This window comes from Vombatus ursinus, unplaced genomic scaffold, assembly GCF_900497805.2.
Source record: "Vombatus ursinus unplaced genomic scaffold, bare-nosed wombat genome assembly UNPS02014818.1, whole genome shotgun sequence".
Lineage (NCBI taxonomy): Eukaryota > Metazoa > Chordata > Mammalia > Diprotodontia > Vombatidae > Vombatus > Vombatus ursinus.
In genome coordinates, this window is record NW_020954596.1 from 8,386,071 (window position 1) to 8,401,889 (window position 15,819).

At 49.2% G+C, this 15,819-nt stretch overlaps 2 protein-coding genes across 2 annotated transcripts in view; one reads left to right on the plus strand and one right to left on the minus strand.

The window, feature by feature from the left end:
* Positions 1 to 12,939, minus strand: part of MXD4 (MAX dimerization protein 4) — a 57,466-nt gene extending 44,527 nt beyond the window's left edge. Inside the window, exons 1-2 of the mRNA XM_027836072.1 lie at positions 12,848 to 12,939; positions 11,817 to 11,916 (exon numbers count right to left, since the gene is read on the minus strand). Coding sequence (XP_027691873.1) covers positions 11,817 to 11,916; positions 12,848 to 12,911 — 164 coding nt within the window. The 5' untranslated portion in view covers positions 12,912 to 12,939. The remainder of the gene's footprint in view (positions 1 to 11,816; positions 11,917 to 12,847) is intronic.
* Positions 12,940 to 13,433: 494 nt separating this feature from the next.
* Positions 13,434 to 15,819, plus strand: part of LOC114023580 — a 64,187-nt gene continuing 61,801 nt past the window's right edge. Inside the window, exons 1-3 of the mRNA XM_027836283.1 lie at positions 13,434 to 13,535; positions 13,609 to 13,754; positions 14,810 to 14,870. Of these exons, the coding sequence (XP_027692084.1) occupies positions 13,434 to 13,535; positions 13,609 to 13,754; positions 14,810 to 14,870 (309 nt within the window). The remainder of the gene's footprint in view (positions 13,536 to 13,608; positions 13,755 to 14,809; positions 14,871 to 15,819) is intronic.

Here is a 15,819-nt window from a genome sequence, read left to right on the forward strand (position 1 = left end):
ATTTGAACTCAGGTCCTCCTGACTCCAACGCTGGAGCTCTATAAGACATTTTAAAAATGAAGAAACAGAGGCAGGAGGAGGTTTCAACCGAGCAGCACCAGCATGCCAGAATGGAGGCTTCCTGACCCTCAATTCATGGTTCTGTTCACTCCCTAGACCAGGGTGGCCACGTTCTGGTCTCCTTCACAGATCATGACTCGTTTTCCTTTCCTTTCTCTACCAAACACACACTCTTCAAGAAGGATGCTCAATCCCAGAACTACAGACAGTCAGGTGCCACAGAAACCTGGAAGATCTTCCAGTTCAATCACCCCCAACATAGCCAACATGTTTTTCCAGACATAGTAGTGCCCCCTTTCAACACCCCTGAGACCAGAATTCTCAGCTGCTGACCACACTCCCTTGTTCCATCCATGCCCTCCCCTCCTTCCCTTTCAGATAGGGGCCTAGGAAAAAAAAAAGGAGGGGAAAAAACCCCCTGGCCATCTTGGACCACCCAAAGGCTAACAACAACAGCTGGTCTTCTGTCACATACCCAGTGCAGCCAAGTTTGTGAAGAGATTAAAAAATGAGCCTTCCTCCCTTCACTAAAGAGGTGCTGGACTACAGGTGTGGAACACTGCATATACTGTCAGGCACAGGTGACATGTTGGTTAGCTTTGCTAGCTAATTTTAAAGTAGCACAATGGATACACCTGAATTCAGGAAGACCTGACTTGCAATCCAGCCCCGGACCCTTACTATGTGACCTTGGGCAAGTCACTTAACCTCTGACTGCCTCAGTTTTCTCAACTGTGATACGGGGACACTAAGAGCACCTACCTTCCAAGGTCCCTGTGAGGATCAAATGAGAATATCTGTGAAGCACTTGCAGACCTTGAGTGTTACATAAATGCTACCTACTTTTTTTTTTAATTTTCTTTTTTTATTTTTGGTACAAAAGATGGCTTGCTGGGTGGGAAGGGATATATTTGTAAACAGAAGTGATGGGAAAATAAAAGATATCAATAAAAAGTTATTTATAGACCTGAGGGTAGGACAGAACATGGTCTACCTCATGAGGGGTGCATCCCATTTTACTTGATAACCTCTGAGACTAAGTGACCAATGAGCATTTATTGAGCACCTCCTGTAACTGGGGGCTTGCATTAGACCTGTGGGAGCTGGAGATATGTAAGGAGGCAGAAGCCCAGGTCTGAGTCCTATCTTGGCTGCCCACTGGCCACAGGCATACTCCTTTTCCCTCAATTTCTTCATCTGTCAAATGGGAGCAATAATATTTATACTCCCTGGCTCACAGAGTTATTGCGTGGAAAGTGTAAACTGAATAATCAATAAATTATCGCCATTATTATTACTGTCATTAATAAACTCTAAAGTGCTGTAGGAATAGGAACTGTCACAAGATCCAGCCCCTACCCACCCTTGGGGACTTCATGGTCTGATAGCAGAGAATGGCCAAGGCACCAAAGTAACTAATTACAAGCAGCTGCATATAATTAGCAGTACATACAGAAAACCCTATGAGTGCAGGGTTAAGAGAGATCTCCATGGGCTGAGGTGGTCAGGGAAGGCTTCCTGGGGGAGGTGAAACTTGAGCTGGGCCCCAAAGGCTAGGAAGAATTTCAACAGATCAAGAAGAAGTGAGAGGGGCATTGTGGGAAAATTGTACCTATTTTAATCTGACTTTTCTGCCTTCACAAAGCACAAAATGTTTGTCCATTCAGCCTTCATGGGGGTCCAGACTGGAAATTTTACCTAAAAAATTTCATCCTAAAGCAATGGAACCTGACTGCTCCCCCTGCACGTAAGCTTGTCCCCAGCCAACCCCAAACATGTCCCAGATAGCTGTCTCTCCTTACTGAAAATGTGTGCTAGAAAAGGGGATCATATTATTTAGAGAACATTAGAGCTGCAGGGATCACTGAGTATACCTACATCATTTCACATACAGGGAAACTGAGGCGCAAGGGAACTGGAACCAAATTGTTTGGCAACACAGGTCTCCTGATTCCTAGGCCGGAAGTCTTTCTGCCAACAGAAGAGCTCATGTTGCAGGCAGAGTGGATGGTGTAAAGACTACTGGTTTTGAAGGTGAAGACACAGGCTCTGTGCCTCCTTCAGCCTGAGCCTGGTGCCTGGCACACAGCAGGGGCTTCATAAATGCTTCTGTCTTTCCCTTCTCTGTACAGTGCTAAGTGGAACTAGATTCCCTCTAGCTCTAAGACGTAGGACTGCTGTGGGCTGAGGTTTATGTGGCGCTTTAGGACCGTGAGCACATCTGAACCCGAGACAACCTTGGAGGGTGGGCAGGAGTCGTCACCCTCACTTTACAGATGAAGGAAACTAAGGCAGCCAGAGAGGAAGTGACTTCCCAAAAGGCACACAACTGCTGAGCAGCAGGGCAGGGATCTGCACCCATGTCCCCTGACTCCAAATCTACTGCCCTTTCTGTAAGACCCTGATGCCCAGCCAAATATCCTTTGACACAGAGCCCCATCCAGCCCTTTTACCTCGGGACTCCCCACATCAAGAGCTACAAGCAACAGGAACAATACAAAGAGAGTTAGGTTTGGAAGTAGGAGACTTGTTGGAGTTGGAAGTGGCAAGACCTTGGAAAAGTCCTTTCCCTTTTTCTGGGCCTCAGTTTCCTTGGCCATAAATCAGGGGCTGGACCAGATGATCTCTAAGGGCCCTTCCAGTTGTGACATTCTGTGAGACAGCCAGGTGACTGGGCCTGGAGTCAGGAAGACCAGAGTTCAAATTCAGTCTGAGATATTTCCCAGCTGTGTAAACACTGAAACAACAACAACAAAACAAAAAACTAAAACAAAAAAACCAACCTCTGTTCGCCTCAGTTTCCTTAACTGTAAAATGGGGATAATAAAAGCACCTATCTCCCAGGATTATTGCGAGGATAAGATAACGTAACACTTGTAAAGTGCTCAGTACAGTGTCAGGCACACAGTAAGAACTATATAAATGCTTGATGTAATAATAAATATAATTATTCGGGTTTATTGTTGTTGTAGTCATGAAGAATCCCCGACAGGTCAATCCTGCCCTATGGCTCCCCACCCACCGACATTTCTTGTCCGGCCAGTACCAGGGCACCCTCACGCTGCCTTGCTGGTGATGAGAAGACTATCCTTTCTGCCTTCCTGCTCTCCTCTGAGCAGGCTGTGCTGCTGCAGCAAGCAGCGTTTCTTGTGATACAAGCAGAGCTGCCTCCACAAGGGGCCGTCCTTCTCCAGGCCTTTCCTCCACCCCTTTTCAGAAAACAGAAACTTAGTGTTGGGGGAGGGGGTTTAGTCATCATGACGTGGAGCCCGGAAACAGAACTGACCACTACGGTTATCTACCAGCTGCAGAAGGAGCCCTGCTTGTCAGAACTCATTCAATTTCAATTTCTTGAGAAATGACTCGATTTCTATTCCTCACTTCTGTCAAACCTGGCCTGCCTCCCTCCCAGTTTCCTTCCCACCCCCCCATCTGAACAAACAACTCAGGTTTCTATAGAACTAATTTAAGGTTTACAGAGCATAAACAGGTGGCATAAAGATCATGCCCCCCATTTTGAAGATGGGGAAACTGAGGCTTAGGGGTTCAGGGAATTGCTAGGGAAGCATTGTGATACAATGGGAAAAGTGTTGGATTTGGAGTCTCATGGCCTGGGTTCAAAACCCTTGATTTGCCACTTACTACCTATGTGACTTTGGAAAAATCACCGAATTCCTCTCTGGGTCTCAATTTCCTCTTTTGGAAAATGAAAGGGTTGGACAAAATGCTCTCAAAAGTCTCTTTCACTTCTAAATCTAAGCTCCTCCGATCCATCTTCACATAGCTACTTTTAAGGCTGGGATTGTAACCCAAGAGTCCCCGGCTCCAGATCCAACAGCCTCCCCAGCCTGTGCCATGCTGCTTCTGGAGGGACAGAGCCTCCTCACCCTAGTTTTCAGAGCTCACAGAACCGCAGCTACCAAACACTCGGACATCCAACTTCACCTCGTCAGCAAATCATGGCATTGTGGGAAAACATGTAGAGAAAACTGCACCGGAGATAGAGAGTCCTGGGTTCAAATCCCAGCTCTGGATGAATTCTTCTTTTCCTTCAGCCTTAGTTTTTCCACTGGTAAAATAGAAGGGTTGGATGAAGCAACCCCCATGAGCTCCTTCAGTTTCGATGTTCTATGTTTTAAGGTCTCTCTTAGGAGGCCTGTCTGAAATAATCAATAGCGCTCCCTCCTCCCACCCTGATCCAATTTCTGAGTGCCTGTCTCCTCCGCTAACATAGGCTCACATCTGAATACCACTCATATGGTTTTACAGCTAAGGCACAATCTAGGCCAACACCACCAAGTGGGGAAAGTGAGGCACACTGTATTTGCCCAAGGTCATGTAAATGAGTCAGTAGCAAACCCATGACTCAAACCCAAGGCCCCCAACCTCCTACACCTGGGCTCTTCTGACTATCCTTGGTCCATCTGAAAGTTTTAAAACTTTCAAAAGTTCATAATATACATTTGACACTTACTAGCCATGTGACCCTGTGCAAGTCACTTAACCTCGCCTTACCAAAAAAAAAAAAAAGAAAGAAAAAAAAGTTTAATAATATAGGACACAGGTACTACTGGAAGACTCTAACCAGGGGACCAGAAGGGGAGAATTGTTTCATCTCAATGCTCCAACATCATCCAGGAGCCCTGATTCACTTGCTTCTCACCTATGGCTTCATAAATTAGGGAAATATCAAGGTGAAGCAGATCAACAGTAAAATCAACTGGGGTCAACGGACTTGGGTTCAAGTCTTGCCTTTTCCATTCCCTCTTTAACCTTTGTTGTTGTTCGGCTGTTTCAATCATAACTGACTCTCTGTGTTCCCATTTGGGGTTTTCTTGGCAAAGACACTCCAGCTCATTTTACAGATGAGGAAATTGAGGCAAAAGCTAGTAAAGGTTTCAAACATTTAAAGTCAGGCTGTCCTGACTCCAAGCTGGGTACTATATCCACTGCGCCACCTAGCTGCCAGTCTTTAACCTACCCTGCTTAAATAATATTCCTACCATAAGGCTATGATATCACGAAGGCAGGTATTATAAGCCTGGCTCCAGGCCCTGGGATCATTTCTTTCTTTCTCTCTCTCTCTCTCACCTGTTTTATTGTTATTTAAATGTTTTTAAATTGTGCTTTAAAAAATAACAACAAACCAATCATTTCTCCATTCAGACCAGTCCCCAGTATCTAACCTGTTCTTGAAACAAAGCAAAACAGTTAAACAGAACTGAAAAAGCAAGCACAGCCTGAAAAGGGGTAACTTTCTGTACCTAGAGGTACCCCCCCCAGCTCTCTACTGAGGAGAGAGATACGCATTTCATCCCCTCCTTTTCCTGAGCCAAGCTTAACTGCTGCCTTTTCATTGTTCTGATTTACACGTGGTTATCACTGCCCCTTCTCCCTCCTGAGCCCCAAATGTCTCACTCAACTGCCCTACAGTATGCCCTCAAGGCTACACAGAGAGGCAGCCTGACAGAACCAGAGGAAATGCCCACTCTTGAGCAACCTGGAATAACCGCTTGCAGGGCTTTCATCATCCTGTGTCCAGGAGTCACGGTCCACACCACACCGGCTGCCTATTTCCAGTCCCAGTAAGGCCCAGCTCCTCAGCCTGGCCATTCGAGGCTACGTACGGTGTGGGCCCCTCCGACTCCTCCAGCTGAACATCGCCCTGCGTCGTCAGGGATGGCCTCCTCACAGTCCTAATGCTCTCCCCTCACATCACAAACTAAGGGGCAACCCCTTCATTTGGCTGGCAGATGAGGCAACTGAGGGCCAAAGGAGGGAAGTGACTTGCCCTCGGTCACTCAGGGAGCGAACAGCTGAGGCAGAATTAAAACCCAGTCCGTCAGATCATGCGCTTGACACTCTGTCCCCTACACTGCACAGCGTTTGAGGCCATCAGAGTTGGAAGGGACCTCAGGTAACCTCTAACCTAACCACCTCATTTTACGAATGGGGGAAGCAGAGACCAAGAGCCACAATGTGAATGGCCTAGGTTCCTTAACTCCCAGGCTTAGGCTCCTTCTACTACACTTTCTAGCCCAATTCTACTTTCTCTGACCATCCAGATCCTACGCTCATTTATTCTGCGACAGCCTCTTAACTGGTAGCCTCTCTTCCTCCCTTTCCAAACCACCCTGCACATTCTCAGAAGAGGAAGCTTTTTTTTTTTTTTTTGGGCAATGGGGGTTGAGTGACTTGCCCAGGGTCACACAGCTAGTACGTGTCAAGTGTTTGGTCTGAAGCTGGATTTGAACACCAGTCCTCCTGACTTCAGGGACAGTGCTCCATCCACTGCGCCCCCCAGCTGCCCCCAAGAGGAAGCTTCTTAACACGAGACCATATCACTACTCTACTCAAAAACCTTCAGAAACTGCTGTCCATCCAAGGCCCTTCACATTTAGCCTCCAACCTACCAGTCCAGCCTTCTCACACCATTTCCCTTCCAACATTCTTTGTTTCAACTAAAATGACCTGTTGCCTAGCCCAGGGATGGGAAACCTGCAGCCTCTAGACCACTTGGAAGTTTGGATTCCATCAAAGGGCCGCACTTCAGGACCTAGAGGGCCGCATATGGCCTGGAGGCCACAAGTTCCCCACCCCTGGGCTATCCTATTCGGCTATCTTTTTCTGAATCTTTCCTTACCCCTATGAATGGGAAGACTGTCAACCTAACCTGCTTCCTAAATCTTAGGTTTCTTGAAAACTCCCTTTCTTCAACGTCCACCTCAAGGGCCATCTCATTCATGAAATCTTCCCTTGTACCACCAACAGCAGCAGCTAACATTTATATGGTGCCTTCTATGTGCCAGGCACTGTGCTAAGTACTTTACAAATATTATCTCATTTGGTTCTCATAACAGGCCTGAGAGATAGATGCTATTATTATCCCATTACAGAGGAGGATACTGAAGCAAATAAGGTTAAGGGACCTGCCCACAGTTACATAGCTAAGTAATTGTCTGAGGCTGGTTTTTTTTTTTTTAGGCAATTGGGGTTAAGTGACTTGCCCAGGGTCACACAGCTAGTAAGTGTCAAGTGCTTGGTCTGAGGCCGGATTTGAACTTGGGTCCTCCTGACTTCAGGGCCTGTGATCTATCCACTACACTACCTAGCTGCCCCTTGAGACTGTATTTGAACTCAGGTCTTCCTGATTCCAGGCCCAGCATTCTATCCACTTTGACACCTTCCAATTTTTCATGGCTCTTCTCACCTGGGCTTCTCTCTTTGCCTATGACAAAACTCTCAGTTTCACTTCAGTCATATGTCTCCTCCTATGCATCTCCTTTTTCAACATTAGACTGCAAGCTCTCTGAAGGCAGGGCCTGTGTGGGAGCTAAGTCTGTCTCCTCAGGGCCTACCTCAGATTCCGGCTCATAGTAGGGGCTTGGTACATGTTTGCTGAGGCACTTTCAGTGCTTGGCTTAAGTTCCACCCTTTTCCAGGAGGCCTTTCTTGACCAGACCAGACTAGCCCAACCCAACATCCACTGCTCTTCCTTCTCCGAGCTCCCCAGACACTTGCAGGGATTTAGGACCAGACTGTGCTTGAATTATTTTAATGGTCCAAGTTCTGTCCCTCAAGCTGGTTCAAGGAAATTGGATGAAGGAAGAGAACAGTCCTATCTCTCCTCCCTAACTCATCCACCCACCCACCCACCAACCTGAGCACAGGGATAGGCACACTGTCACTGAAGAAGAAAGACACACCCTGGGGAACAAGGCCAAGGTTGAGGACAGTCCTGAATCCAAACTCCGTGAATCATCTTCCTTCAAGCTCTATCAGCATTAGAGCCTAGAAGAAGCCAGACCTGGCCTACCAGGAAGCCAGCATTGCTAAGCACCTATTTGCTGCCATTATAGCTTGGGAGCAGGGCCAGAAAATGGGCTCCTACCCAAAGGGGTGGTCCCTCAGGGGAGCCGAGAGGTATCTCAGACATGGAGTCAGAAGCCCTAGCCTCTCTTCCTGCCCCAACACTGAACTAGCTGGGTGACAGAAAGCAAAAGCAGTTCATTGAGCCTCAGTTTCCTCATCTGTATAACAGGGATAATGATCCATAGATAAACTGTAAGGAAAGCACTAGTGAGCCCTATCTCAAAGTGTTATGGAAACGGGAGACGTTGTTACGATTCCTTATTGGTCACATGTTTACCACTTTCCGGGGTTTTCTGAGCTTTGCTCTTGTGAAAGAGAAAGTTGAAAAGGTGGGGATGGAAGGGCCAGGCCCAGCAATGGGCAGGGACAGCAAGATCCCTCCTATGCCCTGCGGCAAAAAACTTAACCTCACCCCAAGGGCTGGAAGGACCTTGAAGGAACAGAATGGCACAATAGGAAGGGACTTCTGAGACTATGGAGTCTTAACTTGTTCATTTTATAGACAAGGGAGTCCAGGAAGCCCCAAGATGTGAAATAACAACAGACAGCAGAAGGAGGGATTCAGATCCAGGTCTCCTGACCGGCCCCAGCACACTAACTCTCCTCTGGGCCTCCAATGCCAGAGTGCGGAGGGTTCTTGGAGATCGCCTGGCCCACCACCCTATTTTGTCCTTCCAGGTCTTTGCAGGCTCCTCTCACAGGCACAAAGTGTTCATGTATTGATGAAGATCTAAATATGAATCATTTCTGGCTTTTAGCATGTGGGAACCCTGGTCCCCAGAGAGCCACAGCCACCGCAAAGACCCACTGTTCATGGGGGAGACGTCAGGAAGACTCACAGAATCCAAACAGTATGCAGTTGTTTGTTTTTGTTGTGTTGGTTTTTTTAAAATCATCTGACCACATGGGAGGAGCATGAGATGGGAAAGCTGACATGGGCAGAAAGTCTGGAGATCTTGTATGAAAAAGTCCCACCTCTGGTGGATGTCACCACACTGCCCAGCCAGTAAAGCTTGGAATTCTGCTGCATTTGATTGATGACAGATTGACTACCTCAAAACAGCTGCTGGGCACAAATACCCCCAACTTCTGCAAAGTACCAGGGAAAAAAGAAAGCCAAAGATGGACCAGATGGGCAACAGTGGAGCAGCCCTGCCAACATGGACGTCTTGTGAACGTGTTCACACGCTTGCATGTATATACACATACACACTGCCCCAGAATAAACAATACACACCATTGCCTAGCTTGCCTGGACCCAAGGAACTGCCCTGCTCTAAGGCTGCCCCATAGCCCAAAGCTCCCTTTCAGAGACTTCACCCACAGGCCCTGTTCCAGTATCACCAACCCAAAGTGACCAATGAGGGCCCAAACCCCAGCTTCTAAATGAAAGCCAGGCTGCTCTGAGGGACCTTCTTGGTATGTGAACAAATAATATCACCAATAATAGCAGCTGGCATTTTAAAGAGCCCTGTGTGCCTTACCAAGTTTTTCTCCCACTCATTAGTTCCTTGAAGTAACCTGGTGAGGCGGGTAACACATGCATCACTACCGCCACCTTACAGATGAAGATCCCAAGGTCACACAGCTAGTAGAACCTGAATTCTAAATCTAATGTTCCTTCCATGGTACCACAGCTGCCTCCCACTAGAAAATATTCTCCCCATCCCCAAGCAGGGCATCTCCACAAAGAAAGGCAGAGGGAAGGTCTTTCCTTTCCTTCCTCTGTTTTAAACCATCTCCTCTATCCCCCATTCCCCCCCAGTACTTCCTCCTGCTCTCAAGTCCTAGGTCAGGGTCCATGGAACAGAAAACGTCTGGGCTGGGACCTTGCTTTCAAATACATTCACAGGGTTTAGGGTTAGAAATAGAGATTTCCTAGTTCTCACCTCTTATTGTGCAGCTGAGGAAACTGAGGCCTATAAAAGGGGAAGTCCAAGGTCACGCTGCTAGTTAAGAACAGGCCCAGGTCTAACACTAAGTTCAGTGGTTCATACTGTACTGTCTAGTCCTAGTCCTTGGTAAACTCTGGCCCTCTCTCAAAGCTTAATGAGGCCTTTTCTGGTGCCCTCCCCCACCTTCCCCAGCTACTGGAGCATCCCCTTCCAAGGTTGTCTTGTTCTCTGCTTTTTTTTTTTTTAAATATACACATATTTATGCAGAGATTACCTTCCCCGTTAGACTGGGAGTTCTTTGGAGGCAGGGACCATTTTGCTTGGCGTTGTTGGCCCTGGTGGGCCTAGGTAGCACAATGCCCAGACACACAGGAGGCCCTTAATAAATGCCCAATGGGTCGATCCTAATGGCTGGTCCTTGCTTTTTCTTTCGGTCACACAGTTCTGCACGAATAAAGCTCGATGGTAGAGTGCTAGGCAGCCCTCGGAGGAGGGGGAAGGGTGGGCACTGACCGGGGAAGGAGGAAGTTGTTCTCAAGTCCCTCTGCTAGAAAGGATTTTCCTTCAGAAGGACAACAACACAATTGCTTCCCCCTCCCCTTCTTTAGGAAGGAAAAGTAGAAGGACGCGGGCTGGGACAGCAGGGGAAAGTGCAGGGCTTAACTACAATGAGCCCGAGGCCCGTTATTTGGCAACTGTAGGTGGTGCTGGAGAAAGGACCCGGAGGAGTTACCACGTAACAAGGCGCGGCCCCTTTAAGAGAATCTTCGGCACGTACACAGCGCTCTCTGGGCACGGTCTGCTTAGGCAAACAAAGCTAGGGCCCAGGGAGCCTCAGCCAGTGCCGAGCTGATCCGATCCTAGAGTTCGTCCGGCCTGACTGGGGGTGGGGGGAGGGCGCAGTTCGCACCCTCACTCAGCAGGAGCCGCTTTCCAATTAAAATCAAAGGTGGGGGTGGGGGCTGCCTATAGACTGGAACTCTCAAAAACCACTGTCCAGATGTGAAATTTCTCCCTCAAAGGCAGACAGCAAACCTGGGATGGGTAGGAGAGAGCAGCTGGGACTGGGGAGTCCCGAGGAGACACAGGTTCTAAGTCCCAGCACGTGTCATAAACTTGCATAACCTTGGGCAAGTCCCTTCCCCCTCTCTGAGACTCAGTTTCCCTATCCCTGAAAGGAGGGGAATTGGACTGGTGGCTGGGGCTCTTTCAGCTCAAGAGACTGGCTGACCAAATTATTATGGGGGAAGTCGGTCAGTCCACAACACGTTTTAAGCGCTTACTACGTGCCACGCACTGTACTGAGAGTACAAAGAAAGGTAGAAAGAGCATTTCTTTTCCAGACCCTTGGGATTAGGGGAAGGAACTATATGTGTGTGCTAGTGGCTGTTTTTTAAAGTCCTCGAGCTGGAAAGTCATGGGGGTTGGGCTTCCACATGACTCTTCCTGCCTCAAAAACAAAACTAAGAAGTTTGGGTGGGAGAAGTGTCCCAGGCAACCAAACCCCAGACCTCGCCCGCCCACCACCATCAGCGCTAGGAAGGGTGGGGTGGGCTGACATCCGTCCCTGGGCAGACGGACATACAGACACTGCTGCTGCGGGTGGGGGTGGGGGTTGAGCTGGGCAGGGAGGGGGTACAATCCAGGCTGCTGCCGGGTTATCGAGCCGGGCAGAGCCAAGGCAGAGAGAGGCTGTACGCGTGGCAGTGTTTATGTGCGAGATCAAAACAGAGCCGAGCCCAGCCCAGCCCAGGCCAGGGGAAAAATGGCGACGGGATCTGGGGTTGGGGCCAGGTCCCCGAGATGGGTAGGAAGAGGCTGGGGGAGGGGGACGGAGAGGGAGGGCAGGGCTCAGTTTCTCCGACTCCTAGTCCCAGCCTGGCAGCTCCTGGCCGAAGGTGGTCCGAGCACCTGGAGGGGTGTGGGGGGTGGGAGAGAAGGGGAGCTGGGTCTACACGGGTTAGGTGGAGTGGGTCGACAGATTTTTACCTGTTATTCTGAGATTTCCTGGCCAAGGCGGCCGTCTTTGTTTTTTTCCTGGAATACTCGCTGTCGAAGGGCAGCACCGAAGCGTAGCCGTGTTCGGCTTCTGGGGACAAAGTCACACGCGTTAGGGGCCGGGGTGGAGTGGGGGGCGCAGGGGCGCGGTTCTCTCAGCCCCCAATCTCCCCACCCCACCCTTCCTACCCTTCCCCAGCCTCAGGGGCTTGGCTGACCGGCCGGATCAGGGCGGTTGAGCCCGGATTTTAAAAAAGATACCCCACAACATTTCTGCCCCCGCCCCCCTTCTCCCACAACTAGAGATTTCTTCCCAGGCCACGGGGCCTTTTGCAGATGGGGTGGGGGCCAATAAACATGTCCCAACCTTCCTGAACTCTGTCTTTCGTAGGGTACGGGTAACCGGCCGTGGAGACCAAGGGCTAAGCTAGGAAGGGGGCCGCCTGGCCCTCGGTGGGGGAGGGGGGCAGGCAGGAGGCAATGTAACTCGCTCTTAACAGTAACAGCCAGACGCCGTAATAGACAAGGGAAGTCAATGCCACGGCCACAGTCACCGAGCGCCCCTCCCTCCTCCCAGTGTCGGGCAGCTACAGAGACACAGAGACTGAGAGACCCAGAGGCAGATAGGAAATCAAGAGAAAAGACATGGGGGAGAGACACACCGAGACGTGACACGGGGACCCAGGCAGGGAGGCTGTTTTTTCCAGAGAGGTTGCCTCTCTCGGGCCGAGACACTTCCACATTCTAGAAGCTCCAGTTTTCCTTTCGGTTGCTTTTTTGGTTTGTTTGTTTGGTTGGTTTTGCAACAAAGTATCTTCCCCCGCCTCCCTTGGGCCCCTAAACCTCAGGTAGGATCCGTGCGCCTCGGAGCCAGAGGCGAACCGGGGGGAGTCGAGGCTCCAGGCAGGGAAGAGGGGGGAAAGAAAAGGCGGTCCCCAGGGGGGGAGCAGCGTACAACAAAGAGAGAGGGGAGCGGAAAGGAAAGGAGGGGGGCTCTGCAAAAGAGTCAACTCTGGGAATACCTCGGTCTCTTCTCTCCAAGTACTCGGCTGCTTCCAGGAGGAGTAACAGAGAGTTCCACTCCATACTTTTGGTGCTCTGTCACTCACACCAGTCCCCCCCCACCCCCCCAGAGAAACCAGACGGCAAACACCCAGCCCCCCCCACCCTGGCTCTGGCTCCTCTCCCTGCCTATAGAGCAGACCCCCGAGCGCCCAACTGCACCGAGTTCACACACTCCAGCCTACTTCCAAGTCGCCTATACACCACCCTCTCGCTCCAGCCCTCAAATTGACACATAAGACCGATGGGCGGCTCGAGCAACCAATAGAAATCCGTCGTTTGGGTTTGGGGGCGGGAACTAGGGGTGAGCGGAACCAATGGAAGCGGACCGAACCCCCTAAGCTTGGGGAAGAGAATGTTGACAGATCTGAATCTCTCTTCCAATAGGCCGGCCGCGATAGTAACAATTTAGAAGCCGAAGCTTAGCAACAGCACGTGGTGGCCCAGCCCCCGCGCTCTCTGAGTGGCCGTCGGGCTGCATGTTAAGTAGGCACTGGGCGATGATTGGTCGTGAGGAGGCTATGTAAAGTAGCGGAGAGCGGACCAATGGCTGGACGGGAGGGAGGCTGGCCAATGAGCGGGGCGGAGCGGACTGCGTTGCCGAGAGGAAAGGAAGCCTGGGCTGGTGGAGTGGCCTGGCCTAAACCGGCCTGTTAGAAGCTGGGATGAGACTTCTAGGGCCGAGGGGGAAGGCGGGGACTCGCGCTGCGGACACCGTTAGACGGAACTCCCCTTCTGCCTTCTCGTCTCCGGGACTTGTGAAAGCAACAAGCCATCAGCTGGGACACCCGCCTTAAAAGACAGTCCCAGAGGCGAAAATGATGCTACAGGTGCTAGGCCTGGCTTTGGGGGAGGGGAGGCCCTTTTGTAGGTCACCTGGAGACAGGCCTGGACCCCTGGACACTTGCCTTCTAGTCCCGCTTTTGTGGCTTGCAGTGGGCTCTCGGACAGAAAGCTTCCAGTTTCATTGGATGTTAGATTTCGAGCTGGGAGGAATCTTGGTACTCACTTAGGACCCCCACCTCCATTTTACAAAGTTGGAAACTGAGGAAACTGAGTCGAGGTCATTACAGACGGGAGATAGCAGAGCCCAACTTAGAACCCAGGCCCCTAGATCTGAGATCTAGTCAATAACTGTCTTCCTCTCTGTCCAACCAGGGGGGTGGACCACATGGTCTCTAAGGTCCCTCCCAGGTCTGCCATTTTCTGTTCTAAGGTCCCTAAGGCCTGCTCTAACATTGTGCTCTAAGGATCTCTCCCAGTTCTAGGGTTCTCTGTTCCAAGATCCTTTTCAGCTCTGTCAATCTCAGTTCTGTGTTCTGAGGTCACCTAAAGTTCCAACATTCCATGTTCTAAGGATCCCTAGCATGTTCATATTCTTACATTCCATGGTTTACTTTCGCTTAGTTCTTTTTGGAATGTTGCCGACCATGGGTGGCTCTTCTTGTTGCTTGTGTGTTCCAAAGGTTGGGTTTAGTAGCATATGGGGGTAAAGTCAACCAGCATTTATTAAGCACCTACTATGAGCCAGGCACTAAGCTAGGCTCTGGGGATACAAAAAAAAAAAAAGGCAAAAATCAAACTTGCCCTCAGGGATCTCACAATCTAATGGAAGTAACAGCATCCAAAAGATGATGTACAAACAGTACATACACAGAATAAATTGAAGATAATCTCAGAGAAAAGGAATTAACATTGAGAGGACTGGAGAAAGGTGTAACATGGGACAAGCAGTGATGTTAGCAATTAACTTATCCTCCCTGAGCCTTAGTTTTTTCATCTTTAAAATGGAGATAATGATGCATTATTTACCTTACAGAGTTAGATTGAGGAAAGTACTTTATAATCCATAGAGTACCATAGACTTGTGAGCTGCTGCAATTAATAATCTCGACTAAGATCTTCTTCTGGCTTTGTTGCAGCATAAAGGTGACTCTGAGTTCTTCAAAACTATGCTACTGGAAGAAAAGCTCTACCCAGCTGGTAAGACTTCCCGTGGGCCTGGCCTAAGTAAGTACAGAGAGGCCTAGTCGTTAAAGGGTGATGGATCTAGGGTATGGATATCTTCAGCTATAGCAGCTCATGAACACCATCCACAAAGGCATAAAGGGGCTTTGATCCATGTTGGTGGAGGCAGCATCCATAGTAGGTGCTGGAATTACTCAATTATTAATGTTATCGCTAATAGAGGCAGCCTGGTAAAGCAAAAAAGAACACTGGACATGATATTAAAAAACAGGGTTGAAATCACAGTTCCAGTGCTTATCTTGGACAAGCTCCATCTCTGAGCCTGCGTGCCCGTATCCTTGAAATAGGGACACTAATCTGCACTGTCCACCTGAGAAGCACCTTGACATGATAGATAGACAGCTGACCTCAAAGCTGGCAATTCAGATCTTGCCTCTGACACATACTGGTTCTGTAACCTGGGGCAAGTCATTTAACCTTTGTGTTCTGGCCAGTTTTCTAAGGCTATAAGTTGCAGAGAAGAGGCTGATCTGCTGTGTAGGAGTCCCATATCCTGATGAAATTGTAGGTCTAATCCCTCTCTCTAATGCTTACACTGATAATGCATCATTGTGTCTGTAACCTTACCGGTGTACTCCCTCCATTTGCAGATTGCAGACCCTTCATACCTTCTCTTCATATGAGATTCTTGTGCATGTCTTTCCTTAGGTCCTCCAGAGTCAATCCACCCAACATGTGAGGCTTTCTCTTATCCTTTTAACATTTAGGGAGACCAGAGTCTCACTCTGGCTGTGTGCCTGTTCTTTCTTGTTCTTACTTGATAGATGACTGGTCTACCTCCTTTTTTTTTCCTACCTCCTTTTTTCCAGTTATTTTGATGGTGCCTCTCATTCTTTTTTTTTTTAATTTGATCTTTCCAAGTTCTTAATAGAATTCTTTTTTTATTAATTAGTTTATTTTGATG